The sequence below is a fragment of the Dermacentor silvarum genome, chromosome 5 (assembly GCF_013339745.2).
Source record: "Dermacentor silvarum isolate Dsil-2018 chromosome 5, BIME_Dsil_1.4, whole genome shotgun sequence".
Lineage (NCBI taxonomy): Eukaryota > Metazoa > Arthropoda > Arachnida > Ixodida > Ixodidae > Dermacentor > Dermacentor silvarum.
This window is the reverse complement of record NC_051158.1, coordinates 22507509-22524407: the sequence shown is the minus strand read 5'-3', so window position 1 is coordinate 22524407 and position 16899 is coordinate 22507509. Positions and strand designations below refer to the sequence as shown.

The 16899-nt window shown below is 46.8% G+C and overlaps 1 protein-coding gene across 1 annotated transcript; it reads right to left on the bottom strand.

The window, feature by feature from the left end:
* Positions 1–1845: 1845 nt before the first annotated feature.
* Positions 1846–16449, bottom strand: LOC119453998 (uncharacterized). Its single transcript, XM_037716017.2, has 6 exons — positions 16311–16449; positions 9403–9452; positions 6829–6924; positions 5953–6000; positions 4630–4680; positions 1846–3646 (listed from the first exon to the last, which is right to left on the bottom strand). Exons 1-6 carry the CDS (start codon positions 16414–16416, stop codon positions 3341–3343), a joined length of 657 nt encoding a protein of 218 aa, XP_037571945.1. The 5' UTR covers positions 16417–16449; the 3' UTR covers positions 1846–3340.
* Positions 16450–16899: the final 450 nt, after the last annotated feature.

Genomic DNA, 16899 nt, shown 5'->3' with positions numbered 1-16899 from the left:
GCATCGCGCTATCCAGCACGCTGGCGACAGTTTCCATGCTTTTCAAGATGGTGGACAACCAAAACTGGAAGACCATGTCACGTCACAGGACTATACTATGCACTATAGACATTTTCATCAAGGAGAGCACGAATCTCCTCTCTGGATTGTGGCACAGGAGCACAAAGGCATGCACGGCAGCGTCTGCAATGCTTTTGCGTGGGGTTTCACATGCTGTTCCCAGAGGGCATTGTGGCAGCTCCCAAGGCGTTCTCGTTGGAAAGGCCTATAGCGTCCACAAGCAACATTCTGCCCCTGCCTTCTCCCATACAGGGGCCTAGGGCCTTGTCAGGTTCATGTCACGAGCTCAACCTCCTTTCTTCCCCTCTTTTGTGGCAGTTTCGCACATTCTGCATTGGATGATTTATCAGTCGTATACCACAAGTGTGCGGCCACTTATGGTACACTGCCATATGGCAGTGTACTTACGGACACTGACAGTTCCTTGAACTGTCGCATATTGGAAATCTGTTCAAGGTGACTTGATGGACATGCGTGATGCTTGAGCCTGATGCATGTGGCCATTTCACCATAAACCTCTTGGGTAAATATTTTCCAAGAATTTAGCACGCCGATGCAGCAACGAAAGTTGGCTCTGACGACTCCCCTAATTGGCATCCAGGCTTTTGCTTCTGACAGCCCGTTTTTCTGGTACCGCGAACTGTTCAGATGGGTAGGTTCATTGTTAAAGGGACACTAAAGAAAGATTAAGCAAAGTTAAATCTATAGGTTAATCGTCCTAAAGCCTATTATCGCTTTCTGTGTGCTGATATGTGACATAGTTGTGCAGAAAATTGCCACCAAAGGTCTTGCTGAATTCGAATCGCCAGCACAAAAACGGGCGAGCAGGCGTAATCTTTACGTGACCACCATCTGTCACACTCTGTGTCATTGCTGACTTCGCAAGAAAGGTACCATAGTCAACAACAGGCGACACCATTCTGACCTTCCATTCTAGCATGCAAAAGCACTAATAATGGTGAATTCATTATTATAGAAGCCTAATGTTTCAATGTAGCTCGACTTCATGTTTTTCTTGGAGCACACATTAGCAGAGAATGAGCCAATCTCTGCAGTCGGTTGCAAATGCTCAGTGTCGTGCCAAACGACACGCAGAAGATGGCACTGTACTACCGCGCTCAGTGCGAGTTCAAGGTTTAACCCTTGCATCTCGCTCTGTCCGGTCGAAATTTGCACCGTGAAGTCATGTACCATAAACTAGCCCATCATACTTGCTCGATGTTAGTTATATATTTGCTTTTTTGTAAACGGGGTGTCACCAGTAACTGGAGTGCCATTTCATCTATTTTTCATGTCATCTCTGCCATACGTTCTGAGAGACCATTCAGCAGTGGGCTCCCTTGTAACTCGCATTGAACCTGATGGTGCTTGCTTAGTGCATTGGCAGCACTTCCACAGGCAAGTTAGTGCAGAACCTGCAAGGCGCGAGACTGCGTGGTCGCTTATTAGTACTGACATTTCAACTTTCTTTCTTGATACTGTCAAACCTCAGAGCGCACTTAATTAGCTATACTAAGGGCTTTTCTGCGAATTGTGTCAACGTCGTTTTTCAGGAGCAGCAAGACGTCACGACAAGCTAGCACTCGCTCCAGCTCGCTCAGTCATCTATCCTGTTAGTCATTGTGCAGCATGATGAAGCAACAGGAATGAGTGGCAAAATGTCAGTATGTCCAGCTCATTTACTGAAAGAAATGTAAAGTTGAAAATGTTATGGTCAGTACTCGTTTTTTTTTTTTTTTTTTTTTTTTTTTTTTTTTTTTTTTTTTTTTTTTTTTTAATGGGCCACATCCCAAAACTAAGCAAAAATTATTTTCAAAACTACTATAATAGGCATCATTTGGACACTCGGGTATATCAGAACGAGCCAATTAACCTGCAAAAAATGTGTTACAAAAGCGCATTTGCCATTGACAAAGGCTGCACTGTGCAATTTTTGCGTTTTTCTCGTATTTGCATTCGATGGATTTGGCTCACTTTGAAAAAGAGCTCATATAGCTTTTTTTTTTTTCCGCGCGTCGGTTCAGTTTACATTTTTCATCTTCCTTTCCCAATTCGGAATTCATAAACTTCACAAAATTCCATCGTTTGTGTAAGTGCAGGCGGACCTTCTACACTGGCCGGTCGGGTTTTGTCTCAACGCAAGTTTTATGGTACATAGAAACATTCATCATCGCTTTTTCCGAAATAATGAACGTGTATACTCTGGTATGCCAGTGGTTGTACAAGGGCGGGTGGCCGAGTTAACGCTGGTGGCTGTGTAAGTGTTAATAGACCTACCTGTACATCGTAAAACCCAGCAGGCGACTCGTGGTTCTGTGGCCAAAAGAAAGATTTAGGGAACTATCGTCGACATCTTGTGCGCAAGCATAAGTGATCTAATGTAGAAGGCATTCCATTAGGTTGAATGCCGTCGCAAGGTGTCTCCACCAGTGCTGCTCGCCGCTTTCTTGCTCGTCGCGGCTTTGCTAAAATTAAAAGGAAGTTTTAGCACGTCGCTGCCATCTCGGTCATTTGTTGGGATGGCGCCTGCTAGTTGGCTACAAGGTGCATACGCGGAGGGCGTGGCTTAGCATATGCTCACAGTTGACACCTGGTGTAGACAAACACCGCATATAGTGTTACCCATAGTGATTTTTTTTTTTTATCTACAGAAGACATAACCTCCGAGATTGGGCGGTGCGAGCGCCCGTGGCGCCATCTCGGAGACCACGCATGAAATAAACACAGGACAGACACGGCTGCCCCACGTCGTCAAACCGACAAAACACGTATAGTTTTCTACGAAAAATACTACAGGAATCTCCGACGTTATTGTCTGCGGGCGATGCCAGTATGGCGGTTCAGCCATCGTGGCAATGATTGGCAGTGGTAAACATTACACGTATTTGTCTTAAACTTCGTCCTTCTGAATTGAAATGGCTTCGTGACTTCGCAAATTAAACGTTTTTCAACAAAATATTGCGTTGTAAATTCAACAATTCGCAATGACTGCGCATGTAAAGGCTAGTTGCCTTGCTGCGTTTTTAGAACGTGATAAATAACGGTCTCGGGAACGTTCGAAGCTGCAAGCAAGTAGACGAATTCATTTGCTAACCATGGGACGTATACTGCGACGATCGCCATCGCGTGACGTAGTGCTTAACCAGCCAATCGGCGCGCGCCTAACGGCGATACTAAGCCACCATAGCGAAAAGTGATCGCTGCAGAATGCGTCCCCATCACTCCCATTGTTCTGGTTGTAAAACTTAGTAGCTTAGCGATCGCAGCGCCAGTGTTCCCTCTAGTGACGACTTTTGTAAACGAGACATAACGTCTGAGATCGGGCGGTGCGAGCGCCCGTGGCGCGATCTCCGAGGCCATGCATGAAAGGGATAAGGAAGAACAGACACACGGCTGCCCCCACATCGTGGAGGCGGCACAAGAGAAAGATGGAGTCGTTTGCGTAGCGGGGAAACACGTTGTTGAAGAGGCCTTCCCCGGAGGGGTCGGCGAGCCGGCGCCGGATCTTCTTCTTTCGCCTCTTGTCGAACTCGTACGGGTCTGTCTCCGCCGGCACCGTGCCCTGTAGTCCTTTCTCCACGCACGTCTGCGGCCACACGGGAAAGCACGTGATGCAGAGAGAGCCCCCTCCTCGAGTAGTGACTGCCATGCGCGTCGCAGACACCACGAAGGTGGCATCAAAGCTTTGGACATTTACGTGATATTGGCTAGTTACTACTACGTCTCGTGCTTAGCAGGCAACCTGGCGGAAGCTACGCTAGTAAGTGCGGTCATAGAAGGCTCACTCTGAAGGTTTCACTTGTGCGTAAGCTTAGCTCATATCGATCATTATGATTATTTATGCAAATTTAGTGTTTGCAGTATGCCTCGTACTACCCGTATAGACTCGTGTAAGGGCCGCACTTTCGCAATTTTAACGATGTGCGGCCCTTACACGGAACCGAAGCAAAAGGTGTTCCGGAAGCGAGCAACACGCGGCAAACCTCCCGGACCGGCTGCTTTCCACAGTTGCCGGCAGGCGGCGACACAAGTTTATGCTAGCGCCGTCGCTGCAGCAGCTCTCATCCCCATAAGTGAAGGCAAATTTGCACTTTTTTTTAAAAAACGAGGCATTTAACTGTGGTAAGTGTTATACTAAACGAAGCAGGCCCTAAAATGCGATCGTTCTGCAAAATTTTAGCAAGAACAGTGCAGCGGTGACCACAAAACTTTTTTTTTTTTTTTCAGACAGACGCAGCGAAATATTCAGGACCCTGTATTAAAACTCGCTTTCTGCAAAGTTCGTTTGCGGAACGGTAACGCCATTTCCCCTAACCCATCTGTTTAACGCTAACGTCTAATACGCGCACGCCGTTTGTGACCTGGAAGTGGGAAAAGAAACGCACGAAAGGTAGACGTTTATTATTTAAGTGTGCACAATTTTCTTTAGATAGTACTAATGGAGTCGCCGTCTGAAGGAGGCGTGTGGAGACAACGCCACCTATAGACTGGTGTTGGTGTAGTTCGACGGATCGGATAATTCTGACGCGCGCGTGTTCAACCATTATGACAAGGGAGAGATGGATGTACCTTGAAAGCCTTCGTCCGTTTCTTGAAGTCCGGGTCGTGGGTGGCCTTGCCCTGCACGTGTGAGCCGCGCATTGCGGTTATCGGCAGGGACACAAGTTTTCGCAAGGAGCGGACATAACGAAAGGCAACGAAGCGTGAAATTCAGGACTGTTAGAATATGGAAGTCCTTGAATGGAATGTGTATGGGGGGACGGGAGGATGCTGTACAAGAATAGATAATACGAGCACGTAGATACGCACAAACTCTGTTCATAACGTCTGTACTATAATATGAGAAACACTGTCTTTAAATATCCAATCGAATGCCGACTTTCTTTTTAGGTTAGAGATGTACAGAAAGAAAACGTTAAATTGTATTTTTGTTATTATTCATCGATTAAACAACTCGCAATTATACAAGGTGTTTCAGCGAACACTTTAAAACATTTCTAAAGGTTGCCTGTGGCAGATAGCACAATTCTAGTTCATGAGCTGGTCTACTCGAAGAGGCGGACATGCACAAAAAAATTGAAATGCATAATCGACTAATTACCTTATGGTCCATATTGCAATTTACAAATTCTAGCCGTGTAGTTCGCAAGGCAGATCCACTTGGAACGAATTCTCGGAATGACGCCAGTTTCGAGATATTAATTCCCGAAGTTTGCGGAGAAATGCATTGGCGTTACAGTTACGTAACAAAACGTCGTTTTAAGCATTGAAGCGCAAAAGTAACTGGAAGTGTTACACACTTAAACTAGTGTATTATGACATATTTGAGCAGACTCAGCTTAAAGAAACGATAGTGTGTGTGCGAATGTTCTTACTTGGTAAGGCTCATTTCGCGAAATTACCGTATAGACTCGTGTAAGGGCCGCACTCTTTTCCCCCCAATTTTGACGAGGTGCGGCCCTTACATAGGACCGAACCTTTTGGTCAAAATGGTGCCGGTGCAGCCTTGAATTGTGCACACCCCGGATCCCCGAATGTACCATTGCATCAGAGGTCAAGTAAGGTCCCTAGAAAAAAAAACTTGTTTTATCTAAGGTCCTTAAGGTCAACGCGCAGCTCTCGCAATATAGTAGCGGTACGCGGAAGTATGCTGTGCGCGAAAATTTGCCTATGCGCACGCACGGCATCGGGGCACCAAACGCGATTGCTTCTGTGCTGGAATTTTCTTTTTCTCCAAATTTTCGGCTGCCAAGTTGGGGGTGCGGCCCTTACACGGGTCTATACGGTACGTGGAAGACCGTGTATACTCAAAATACGCAAGTTTCTTGAGTTTGCGTTTGAAGAACACTGCGCATGCGCTTTTCTTTTTCTCGAGTTGGGGGTTACGCTTACCGAAGTTTTGGAGACGGAATCCACGCTGCAAGTCAGAAAGATGCCCAGCTGCGGTGGCGAGCGCGCCAGAAGCAAAGAAAAAAAAAAAGTAGCTGCCGTGAAACACATTCGAAACATTTTGTCACAGCGCGTCGAGGCTATATGATATGATATAGCCTGGACTGATTACTGACATCATATGTATCTTTCCACGTGCGCGCACAATTATATATATATATATATTATTTTTAACCAGATCCATGCAAACTTCTTGGGAGGCACGCACGCCATTAACAGCATAAGCAGAGAATCAACCGCTTGAGGCCCGCAAACATTATCGGTGTAATAACTTACAATATCCATTTATAATATCCATAAGTAAACTTATACAATGAAGTGGGTCGTTTTACACGTTGCTAGCTGCAGCATTTTTCTAAAGCAACGTCACTGCACGCATGCCCACAACCGACTGCAGGTCGCCGAGCAGTCTCCCTGCGTCCGCACTGCTAGACATTTCAAACTACACGGAGGCGAGCCCTCGCCATCACCCTGCAGAGCGTTTTAGTACCAAGAAAATCCGCACGTGCGCTCAACACTCGCTGCTTCAAGGGGCTTCGCTTTACAAAAGTTAAGAAAGAGTATACGTGCGGCTTGCACGTTTAAATTTCGGTTCTGACTCCGTGACCCTCGTTGAATCAGCGGCCGATAATACACCGTCAAATTCCGTCGTATTGTCGAATCGGCCATCTTGTCATCCCCGATTGTTTCACAGGGTGGCTGCGTCTTCTCTGATTGGCTCAGAACGCCAACGTGATGGTGTTTTTTGACAGTTTCCAGGATGTATAGCGATCATATCGGGGCAAGATCGTTTCACTTGAGGAGATTGTTCCCACGTACCGCCATGGGTTCAGCGCAGTCCAGCATGAGGTCGGTGACGTGCGCCCGGTTGGAGAAGCACTTCTTCACCAACGGCTGCGTCTTGGAGTGCTCCAGCTGCACGGGAAAAAAAAAACTGCACTTGTCAGTTACTAACAGTGGCGTAGCCAGAGGATGGCACAACAGTTAACTTACAGGACACTCGCACAACGCAGGCCTTGTATACAGCAGACATGTGGCACATACCAAACTTTAGGCCTCATGGTAAGTCTCCAAACGTATTTCTCAACGTACTTGTCCCGTTTTCTCACTGAGCAAAACGTTTGCCCGTATGCAGCCGTAACTGCATAGCAACGTGCTTTAAGTCGTGACATGACGGGAGAATACCGGAGCTTGTCATTCAAAAGCAGGACAGGAGGCAAACTGTGCCGCACAGTCGGGCATTTACCTTCCAGTGAGGGACGTTGGAGACGCTATAGCCTCTTTATTATTGCGATAGCAATTATATGGACACTTGAACCGGATTTCTGCCGTCGGCGTCGTCGTCGTCGTCGCCGTCGCCGTCGCCGTGACGTTCCCTATAGATAAAATCTTCGCCGCGCGCCGTATGCCCGAGAGGAAGCGTGCGGAGACGCGCGCTATCACGGAGAGCGAACGCACTCAATCTCCCACGCGCAAGCAAGGAAGCAGGAAGCCAGCGCCGGAGGGAGCAAGGGGGGGGGGGGGGCGCACTTCTCTGCCAACAACCGTGCTCGTCGCTCGCTCGCACCGTCTCTTATCTCCACACGGCTCTGACCTTTAAGTGCATTCGCCGCTCAGTTTCCGTTGAAGCGATAGACCGCACGTACCTTCGCCCGCTGCGGCGTATGCTTGCTGCCAGCGTTTTGACAGTCGTTGTCTGCTGTCATTCAGTGTGATCTCTTCGTGTTTGTGCGCGCTCACACCACGCTTGTTCATTCAGTTCGTAATAGTCGGGCCACATTTTCCAACGCACGCTACACACGCAATGCTCTTTTGTTGTCGTTGCTTCTGGTGTTGTCTTTCAAGGCTTGGATCTCGAAGTAGGTCACTTTCAATTGTTCAGCAGATGTTTTCAATGCTGAGTACATTTCGCTCGCGACCTCACAACTCGCTCTGAGTGGACAGGTTGCCTGCCACATTTACAGAGGCGGCCATCTTTTCTGCCTAATCATGACAATTGCGCTACGCGTCCCTATGATGTCACACGATGTTTCCTTAAAGGCAAATCAGAGGAAGACTAAACCAGTTTAGACTAAAAGTATTCTTTGACAACCTGTGAGGGTCGAGTTGCCTTCCCACGCCTCCTCCCCCAGCTCGCGCGTTGTGCTCAGCTCGACCTTCGGGAACCGCCGCCCTAGTGGCAACATGGCGGACACGGCTAGCGCGCCGGAGTTAATTTCCCGCCTAAGCCGTGTTCCTTCCGGCGTCGAGTCACCGTGATGAGCATACACGTCACAGGGACGCGCCCTGATTGGCCTCTCGAGTGGCGGCCACCGGGCGCCCTCTCCACTCGAGCTTTAATTCCGCTGAGCGCTTCATCGCCGCGGCAGATGCTCACAGGCCCACGAAGAATTGCTCACGTGGGAACTTCGTTCACGCGCTTGGTGGACCGCTACCCGATTAACCCTAGAGCTGCGGGCGCGCGTGCTCGGTCGGTCCGCGGTGAGTCTTTGCCCATAAGCGCCGTGACTGTCGCACTGTGCTGTATTTCGGGTTAATAAACCCGTGTTTGTTGACACTCTGATTCCGGAGCCTTCTCTGCGCCGTGTCGGAGAGTCGACGAACCCAGCGCCTTTGTGCGTTGCAGAATGGAGGAGCTTCGGGCCCTTTCCTGGCCGTCGCTCGTAGGGCGAGCCTCGTGCAAACCCATCTCCGCTAACTCTATAGTTTCGTTATTTCGCGGTTATAGGTTGATTGTTAGAAAAAAAAAATGGCGGTCAAAGGTTTTTTTTTTTTTCGCGCCGGTACGCCAGTGTGACGTCACGGATTTCAAAGTATTATTGTTGTGGCTTCGTAAAAGTACTCGAAACTTGCAAAGTCCAATCATTCGTTCCTTTATTATAATGTGACGTAGTCATATTTACGGACAAACAAGTAACTATGCCTGAGCATGCAGACGCCGTAAAGACCCATAACGTCACTGTGATCTGGTGCGGGAACTTCACTGCGGCGTCGCCACAGGTCTCGTTCGATCCTGCGCCTTTTCTGGCTTACCGAGCCTACTCATGGTGAGACTTTTTTTTTCTCTCTCTTTTTTGTTTGGTAATGCAGAAAGGTAATTTATTAATGCGGCGAAAGCCTGGTTAGTTCTCTTTTGTGCCTTTTATCTATTATTGCGTGGTCCATTTTTAGCTGGCGTCATCAGCCCTTCGAGCTTGTTAGAATGCCGAAGTGAGGTGAACCATTTCATGCGTTGCAGCAGCGATTCGGTCGTTACGCTTTGCATCGATAATATCGCTATCGGCGGATTGGATTCTCAAATATTTCCCGATGAAAATAAATCGGCGAGTATATAGATATTCAGTGCTCTGAGTAACCCCGATTTTCTTGAAGAAAAAAAAAGGTTGGCCTCACCTTGTAAGACGAGTAGTGCTTCCTGGCGCACTTGTCTGCCACGACTTCCACTGAAATCGACAGAGGAAACGAAGGGAAAGGGGGGGAGGGAGAGAGAGAGAGCTCAGATTAGTCATAACGCTTCTTGTACATACTCTACCGTTATTATGTACAGGGTGTCCCAACACGAAAAACTCCCGATACAGCTTTCTATTGCCCAATACGTGCTACATATAAGGTGCTTTTCCGAGCGTGAATTAAGAACGCCGCGAATACACGCAAGATTGCCTCTCGAGGCACTTTGCGTGTACTTCGGGGGCGTCTGCTGGGCGTTGCTCTCACCCGCCGCTATGCACTCGTCATCGGCCAGTCGAACAGCCCCGATTGCGAACACTATATCAGATGCCTGAAGCGCTGGAACACATATTGTGCGATTGCCCAGCATATATATGCTGGAGCGAAAGACGTTGGATGATTCCCTACAGCCAGCGTTGGCAGGCAACCATGCACTGTCGGAGGACGCTATATTCTCGGCCCATGCATGGCCTGACACTGCAACTTCAATGGGGACAACTAAAGCGCTGCTGAACTTTCCGCAGGACACGAAACTGGAGGAGCGGTTCTAGCAGGGCTAATGTAACGTAAGCACTCAGCACTTCTCTTATCATCATCATCATCCATCCCCGTAACTCTTACTCCCCTTCTCTCTTCCCCAATGCAGAGCGCACTTGTTCAGACACTACCAATAAAACCTATGTATTTTTCTTTAGTAATTATTAAGGCGAAAGTCTTATACGTATGTCTCATCGCTCAGTCGACTTAACAACGTCCTTGAGCGAAAACCGTGTCGTCGACTCGAAATCGTACAGGTGAGTTAAATAAAGGCAGTTAAAGCGGACGAAAGCGTGACTAGGCATGAGTGGACGACTAAGCAAATAAATTATGATCACAAAGCGAATTGAGGAGGATGACAACGAATTAAAAGGAACCAGGGTGAATTAAGAGCATTTAACGAGAAATAAAGGTAATCAAAGCAAATTAAGATGGATGAAAGATGCAAATTAAGATGGATGGAAGTGGATTAAGAATGATGACAAAGCGAATTAAGAGGAATCAACTCGAATTAAGATAGGTGACTAGGTGAATGACGAGGAATTGAAGCGAATTAAGTTGGTGGATCAGCGCAGTAAGAAGGATGACTCAGCGAATTAAAGGGATGACTCAGCTAAAAAAGTTTGTCATGTGTCTCTAATTAATGCATTGTCACTTGGACCGTCTTAGGGATAACATAAGAGACCATGTGCATTTTTTAAATGAAACTCGTTACGTTCGGGTGCTTTGCCAAATCGCTCTGTGCATATTTTCTCTTGCTATGCATGCTTTCCCAACTTCCGTCGTTTATCTCAACGCATGAATCCCTTTCGTTGCAACATGCGAATTCGGCAGCCGCCAGTTGCTGTCGCTCCCGGTTGTATTTTCGGAAAAAGCGTGCGCTATACCGTGACATGATCGCTTATTGGGCTGACTTTTCCTGGCTTCATTTTGTTTGTCCCGTGACACTTCTTTCTGTTGTTTCCTTTGTCGACCATACGCTCTATATGTCAGCTTGCGAAAAGAACTTCTTCTTCGACACTTTGCGTCAATGTTCAACACAGCCGAACTATTGAAAGGCCGCAGAGCCGCTAGCGATCTAAATGCGTCCCGATATCTTCCTGGAAAACACGTCCGAGAAGAACTGCGGCCGTAATTTCCGCGAATAGAGCGCCACCTGTCCCAAAGTGACAAAAGGGCACAGCAGTCGCAAGACGCCACGTCGTGACGGCAACGCCACCTACATACACGTTATACGATAGCGCCCCCGCTGCGGCGAGACGTTGAATATCCGTGTTGCGTTAGTGGCGTTATATACGCACGCGTGCACGCAGCCATCTTTATGACGCCTGATGATGCGTTTCGCGTGAAACGCGACGCAGCTTGCTGCCTGCGCGAGATTATTAATGCCGTATAGCCGAGATTTATTGCGGGGCGCCCGCGTTCCCCGAAAATTACGGATTTCTTGAGAAGCGTGTACGCCTCGAAATGGAAAGAATAAAACAAAGAAGGAAGCCCTATAGATATTGCTATAGAGAGCGGAGAGTTGTGAAGCGGTGTTTGTCTATAAGTTTGCTTCACAGCTAGCTTGCTTTTGTTCGAGGCTATATGTGGGTGTGGCTTTATTTCGTGTCAGCACTTTTGTGTGAGCTCTCGCATTCGTCCGTGAGAAGGAATGAGCTGTTGACGACCGCGGTTTAGAAACTTTTATGACATATTTAAACAAAGTGCGCTTCATGATCGAAAGAAACGAAATTCAGCGAGATAAGCGTTCCCCCCGAAAGAAATTCAGAGGGCAAAACGCCAATGTATCTCCGCAGGCCATTCGTTAGTCTACGAGTGTATAGGTATATGCGAGCATACATATACGCATATGAAGTTAATATATGATTGAATTATACAATAGCAATTTGTTCAGTTTGCTGGCTCCGTCAGCTCATGCGGCGCCACTGTTTACGACCTCCACTACTAGATTCACTCCCACAAATCTAAGGCTCAAAATTTCAAACATCCCGTGTCGATACAAACAGTGACGTCGCTCTGATTAACCTATGGCTAAATCGGCAAATCGCACCGGCGCAATATGCCGATTTCGCCGTTAGTTCCGCCAGGGAACAGTTGAGGCGACGGCATTGATTCGTATACGCAATACTATAGTCCGCGGCAGGGATACACGACCAGCAGAATTCGCTAAAAAAAATCGATATAAGGAAGAATACGTTTGTTTGTTTTTGTTTACTTGCTTGTTTGTTTCTATAGAAAATCACAAGATGGTTACGAGTGTGTAACGGGAATGTATAAGCGTAATAGCTTCGGTGTGAGAACAAAGAATATTTCGCAGACGCGTTCAGTTTTGCTATGTCGTTTTGCTTCTATACTTCTGCGACCCGAAGTGTAGGGTCCTCGCGTCTGTGCCGCTTCACTTCTGCTTGTGCGGCTCGAGCCGGTGAGTCCTCTAGCTTACGTCACCTTGCTGCTTCCTCCACAGTGCGCAAGGCAGGGCTTCTTTGGCGGGCTATGGGCGTTCTCGCTCCCCATCTATAGCTCGCCGAATAGCATACACGCGGGTCTGAAGGTTCTGCTTGCTCTATGACATTCCAGGTGTAAAGGAAAGCGAGAGGCATGTGACCGCGCCGCGGCTAAACTCCGCCGCCCGCGATGCGCGGAGGACAACGCCATCTGGCGGTGTTGCAGCTTAACCGAGGCTTGCGTCACGTGACTGAACGCTCCTCTCCTCATTGGTTGAAGCGCCCTCATCGTCGCGTGCGCTTGCACCAACGGAAGCGGATATTGGCGCGCTTCCAAGATCCTGCGGTGCGGACGACGAAGACGGCGCGAAAATGAGGAACCCGAGTCAGGAAAAGCTAACGCTTAAAAAATTAACTCCGGCCATCCATCAACTGCTGTTGCTCACCCGCCGTGGTTGCTTAGTGGCCTTTACGTCGCGCGCTGCTATGCACGAGGTCGCGGGGTCGAGTCCCGTCCACAGCGGCCGCATTTCGATGATGGAGAAATGCAAGAACGCCCGTGTAGCGAGCATTGCGTACACGTTAAAGAACCCCAGGTGGTCGAAATTAATCTGCAATCCCGCCCCCACTACGGCGTGCCTCATAAACAGTTCGTGGTTTTGCCACGTACCCCCCCCCCCCCCCCATTTTTTTCTTTCATTTAACTGCTGGTAGTGTTTAAGACAGTCCCAACTACCGTGGTCCCAGCGTAGGAGCAAGTGAGGAGCTATTTGCACGAAGCTATCAATTCTTCTAAAAGAATAAAAAAAAAGAAGGTGACATGAACGAGGAAACGCGTGGGCAAGGGGAAGAGGTACTAGTGTAGATATACTTGGGCTTCTATAGTGGAATTCCTGCGACATCTTTACATCAACGGTCGCGAGAGTAATTTCAACGTGGAAAAAAGTTCTTGGGGCAACAGCTAGTCTTACTATAGGATACGATGCTGTAGGGAAAAAGAAAAAAAAATGCCGGCAGCGTTTTCAAATTAACAGCCGTAAAAGAAAGAAAGAATAAAGATGTGATAAATAAAAATGAAAAAAGAAACGAGAACTTGCAGCGAAATTTACGAACGACAAAAGCGTCGAGCGATCTAATAGTGAGCTTGGTTAGGCAAAACAAGTTATGGTCTACAGCTGGTTTGTTCTGTGTTGAATTGAACGCTCGCACAAAAGAAAGATCAAAGGTGAGGAAAAGATTGAGTTCTTACAGGTAAATTATTGCCGCGACAGAACGGACAGACGTGCAACAGCTATTGCAGAGAAACTCGTGTTGCTTTGTGAAACGAACGCTCGTAACGAAAGGAATTACGCGAGTAAAGAAAAAAAATGACATTTTGAAAGCTAATATTTCAAACAACGAGAGAGTCGTCCGATTGTGCTGTGTTAGTTTATGATAAGTACGAAAGTGAGATGCGAGCTCTGCTTGCAAATAGGAAATACGTAAAAGTGACACAGAGAAAAATAACGACCTTTTACTCTCTTCGGTGTAGACTGGAGCCTAGTATATACATACACATACTTCTTCCGGTATTATGAAGTGTCCCCTTTTGCGCTGAGCTTGTTTACTTTAGTAAAAACGACGGGCTAGGAAAGACGCTCCTTTATTTTACAGACACGAGAGTAAACTTCAGCAGGCCATATATATATATATATATATATATATATATATATATATATATATATATATATATATATATATATATATATACTAGTATAACTGAATTAAGTAGACTATAGCTTAACTATTAAACTTCCTATATCAACTATATCCAATTCTGCCTTTCGTCTGTACAGTGACCTGAGTTTTATAACAACTTATCGAAAAAGAGTTGCGCTAACCGCTTCTTTAGTTTTCTAGGAATTCGCAGCAACAACGGGAGAGCTGCAGACTCCGCGAGAGTAGGTGCTTGTCCCGCGGTTAACTCCGTTTCTGAGATCTTGTATAGTGCCTTCCGCAACAAGCTAACTCGGATATTGCCAGCGGTTTTCCGTAAAGGTGCAGGAGAACTCCTTAAAATGGAGTCAAATGCGGGAAAAGCACTTCCTCAAAAGGGAGTTGCTAGCACTGCCTATTTAATTTAATTTCTGAGAGATCTGTTACTCCCTTCTGGATTGCATTCACTCAAAGACAGAGTGAATGTACTCCGTAAGGGTGCACTATAAATCTCGAAAACGAAGTCAAATACGGTACACTTACTCCCGTAAAAAGGAGCCGCCAGCACTCCCTATTTAATTTCGTTTCTGAGAGATCTCGCACTCCCATGCGGAGTAATTCAATTCAAAGTTACAGTGAGCGTACTCCGTAAGAATATGCGAGAACTCCAAAAAATTGAGTCGGGTACGGGGAAAGCACTTATAAACTTTCGCAAAGGGAGTCACCAGCACGTTCAATTAAACTTCATTTCTGAGAGATTTCGTACTCCCTTGTAGGGTAATTCAACTCAAACAATTGATGTACTCCAAAAGGGTGCACGAAAACTTTAGAAAATTGAGTCAAATACGAGACAAGCACTTACTCCCGCCAAAAGGGTGTCACCAGCGTGCCCTATTTAACTCCCAGAACTCTCCTACTCCCGTGCGGAGTATACGTTGAATTGCGTTCACTCAAAGATGGAGTGAATGTGCCCCAAAGAGTGTACCAGAACTCTGTTGTTATTCGAGCCCTTTGTTATAGCTTTGTATTATATCGCTAACTCAGCAACATGCATGTTTGTTGTGGCTTCGTTGTTTGTTTCGACAAAGGTTTCGCATTCCATAAGCGGTTACAGAAATTAGAAAACACAATGAATGTGATTGCGCCATCCAGCTTAAACGTGCGTGTAAGAGAATGTTGACATTGTCGATGAAAGAAATGTGGATTATGCGTAACAGTTCGTTGTATTCGCGCACACTATAGTGTGGAAAATCATTCAACCGACTCTTGTGGCGAAAAGCAGCCGTCATTCTCAAGCAACATATTTGTTTATGACACTTTCTTTTCTTATGAGTGAGTTTTGAAATGTGGCTTTACTACCACTGAAATAAACATATTCTTGTCTAGACCATATTCTAATGCTTCTGGATAATTTACAAATAAGGCTCCAAAGTGCACATTGAGACAAAGTCTCAATATGCTACGAAGCCCCTTCTCGTAAACAGCTCAGTGATCTTTCAATTGCCCTATACGAGGTTTACCGAACAACGCAATTTGTTTAATTGTGACTGCATTTGTATTCGGCGTCCGAACACAAATGCAGTCACAATTAAACCAACTTGATTGCGTTTTTCGGTAAACCGTTGCCAAGAATCAAGCGATGTGTTTACGAACCAAACTGATTGTCGTTGCAGTAAATACAAATACAAGTTAGCAAGCTCGCAAGAAGTATTTTATCGACAACAATGAGAACGCCGTCAAGTGATTCAGTAGGATGTGCTGACAGGCTATAGTTGGTTTGACGTGATTGCGGATGTTATACATCGCCTACAAACAAAGGACGAAGGACAAGATCATCTTTCAGTACACACGTGTTCAAGCCATCAACTATATGTCCTGGCGCATATGCCGGACCTTAGGTTTGAAATAACACGCGTGATTTCAATAGGACATATTGGATAGTTAACAGCACTGTGTAGCGGATTGCGCAGAAGCGCTGTCCTTTTGGTCGATGCTTCCTTCAGCACTCGCATGACGTCATCACTTTCAGGAGCCAATAAGCGGGCCCCTTCGCAGAAACAATCAAGTTTGTTCGGTTACACCACTGGTTCTTCGACTGTTTGTTGTTTTTACTCTTGAGTACAGCAGTTACATATTTAGCGTCTAAAACAAACAAACAAACAGGCAAAAACTTACCTTCGACACATGCCCTTTTCACTTGTTCGATTCTAGCTTCTCTGGCGGGCACGAGCGCCGCGATTACCAGCAGCGGTAGCAAGGAGAACTTGAGCGTCTTCTGCATGGCCCGCCGTTACGTCGTCTGCTCCGGCGTTCGTTCCTTGGTCGTCTGCATCATCAATACGCGTGCGGTACGTGGACACTTATCAGTGAAGATTTAAAAAAAAAAGTAAAAGCCGCCGTAGACTTGCGCCGAAAAGAAAAATAACAAGAGAAGAAAAAGAAAAACGCAATCTTCATGCCCGTTGGGATTGCGACGGCGTGTTTATACTTTTCAGCGTCATGTCTGAAGTTCTGCGAAACAAACATGGCGGGAGCCAGCCGTTCGGGACTGAACGCATCTCCCAAACGCAGGGTTTCTCCGTACGGTTTTTGTTGTGTGTCAGCGAGCGCGTTCAGAGGAAGAAAACGACGCACTGAAGGGCATTTGATTGGAATGATGTGCCGTGAAACGGATCCTCGATCGCACCGTCGGTTTCTCTTTTCTGTGACGTCATGGTTTCGGCGAATCGTCTTTCGCGCTTTCTTCCGTTAAGATAGTGAAGCT

Bases quoted from the DNA above. Each gene is read 5' to 3' on its own strand.
- LOC119453998 (XM_037716017.2), bottom strand. From the start codon at position 16,416: ATGCAGAAGACGCTCAAGTTCTCCTTGCTACCGCTGCTGGTAATCGCG. The intron at 6,925-9,402 runs GTGAGGCCAACC...TTTCCCGTGCAG, and splicing joins AGCACTACTCGTCTTACAAG to CTGGAGCACTCCAAGACGCA. The intron at 4,681-5,952 runs GTAAGCGTAACC...TCACACGTGCAG, and splicing joins ATTCCGTCTCCAAAACTTCG to GGCAAGGCCACCCACGACCC.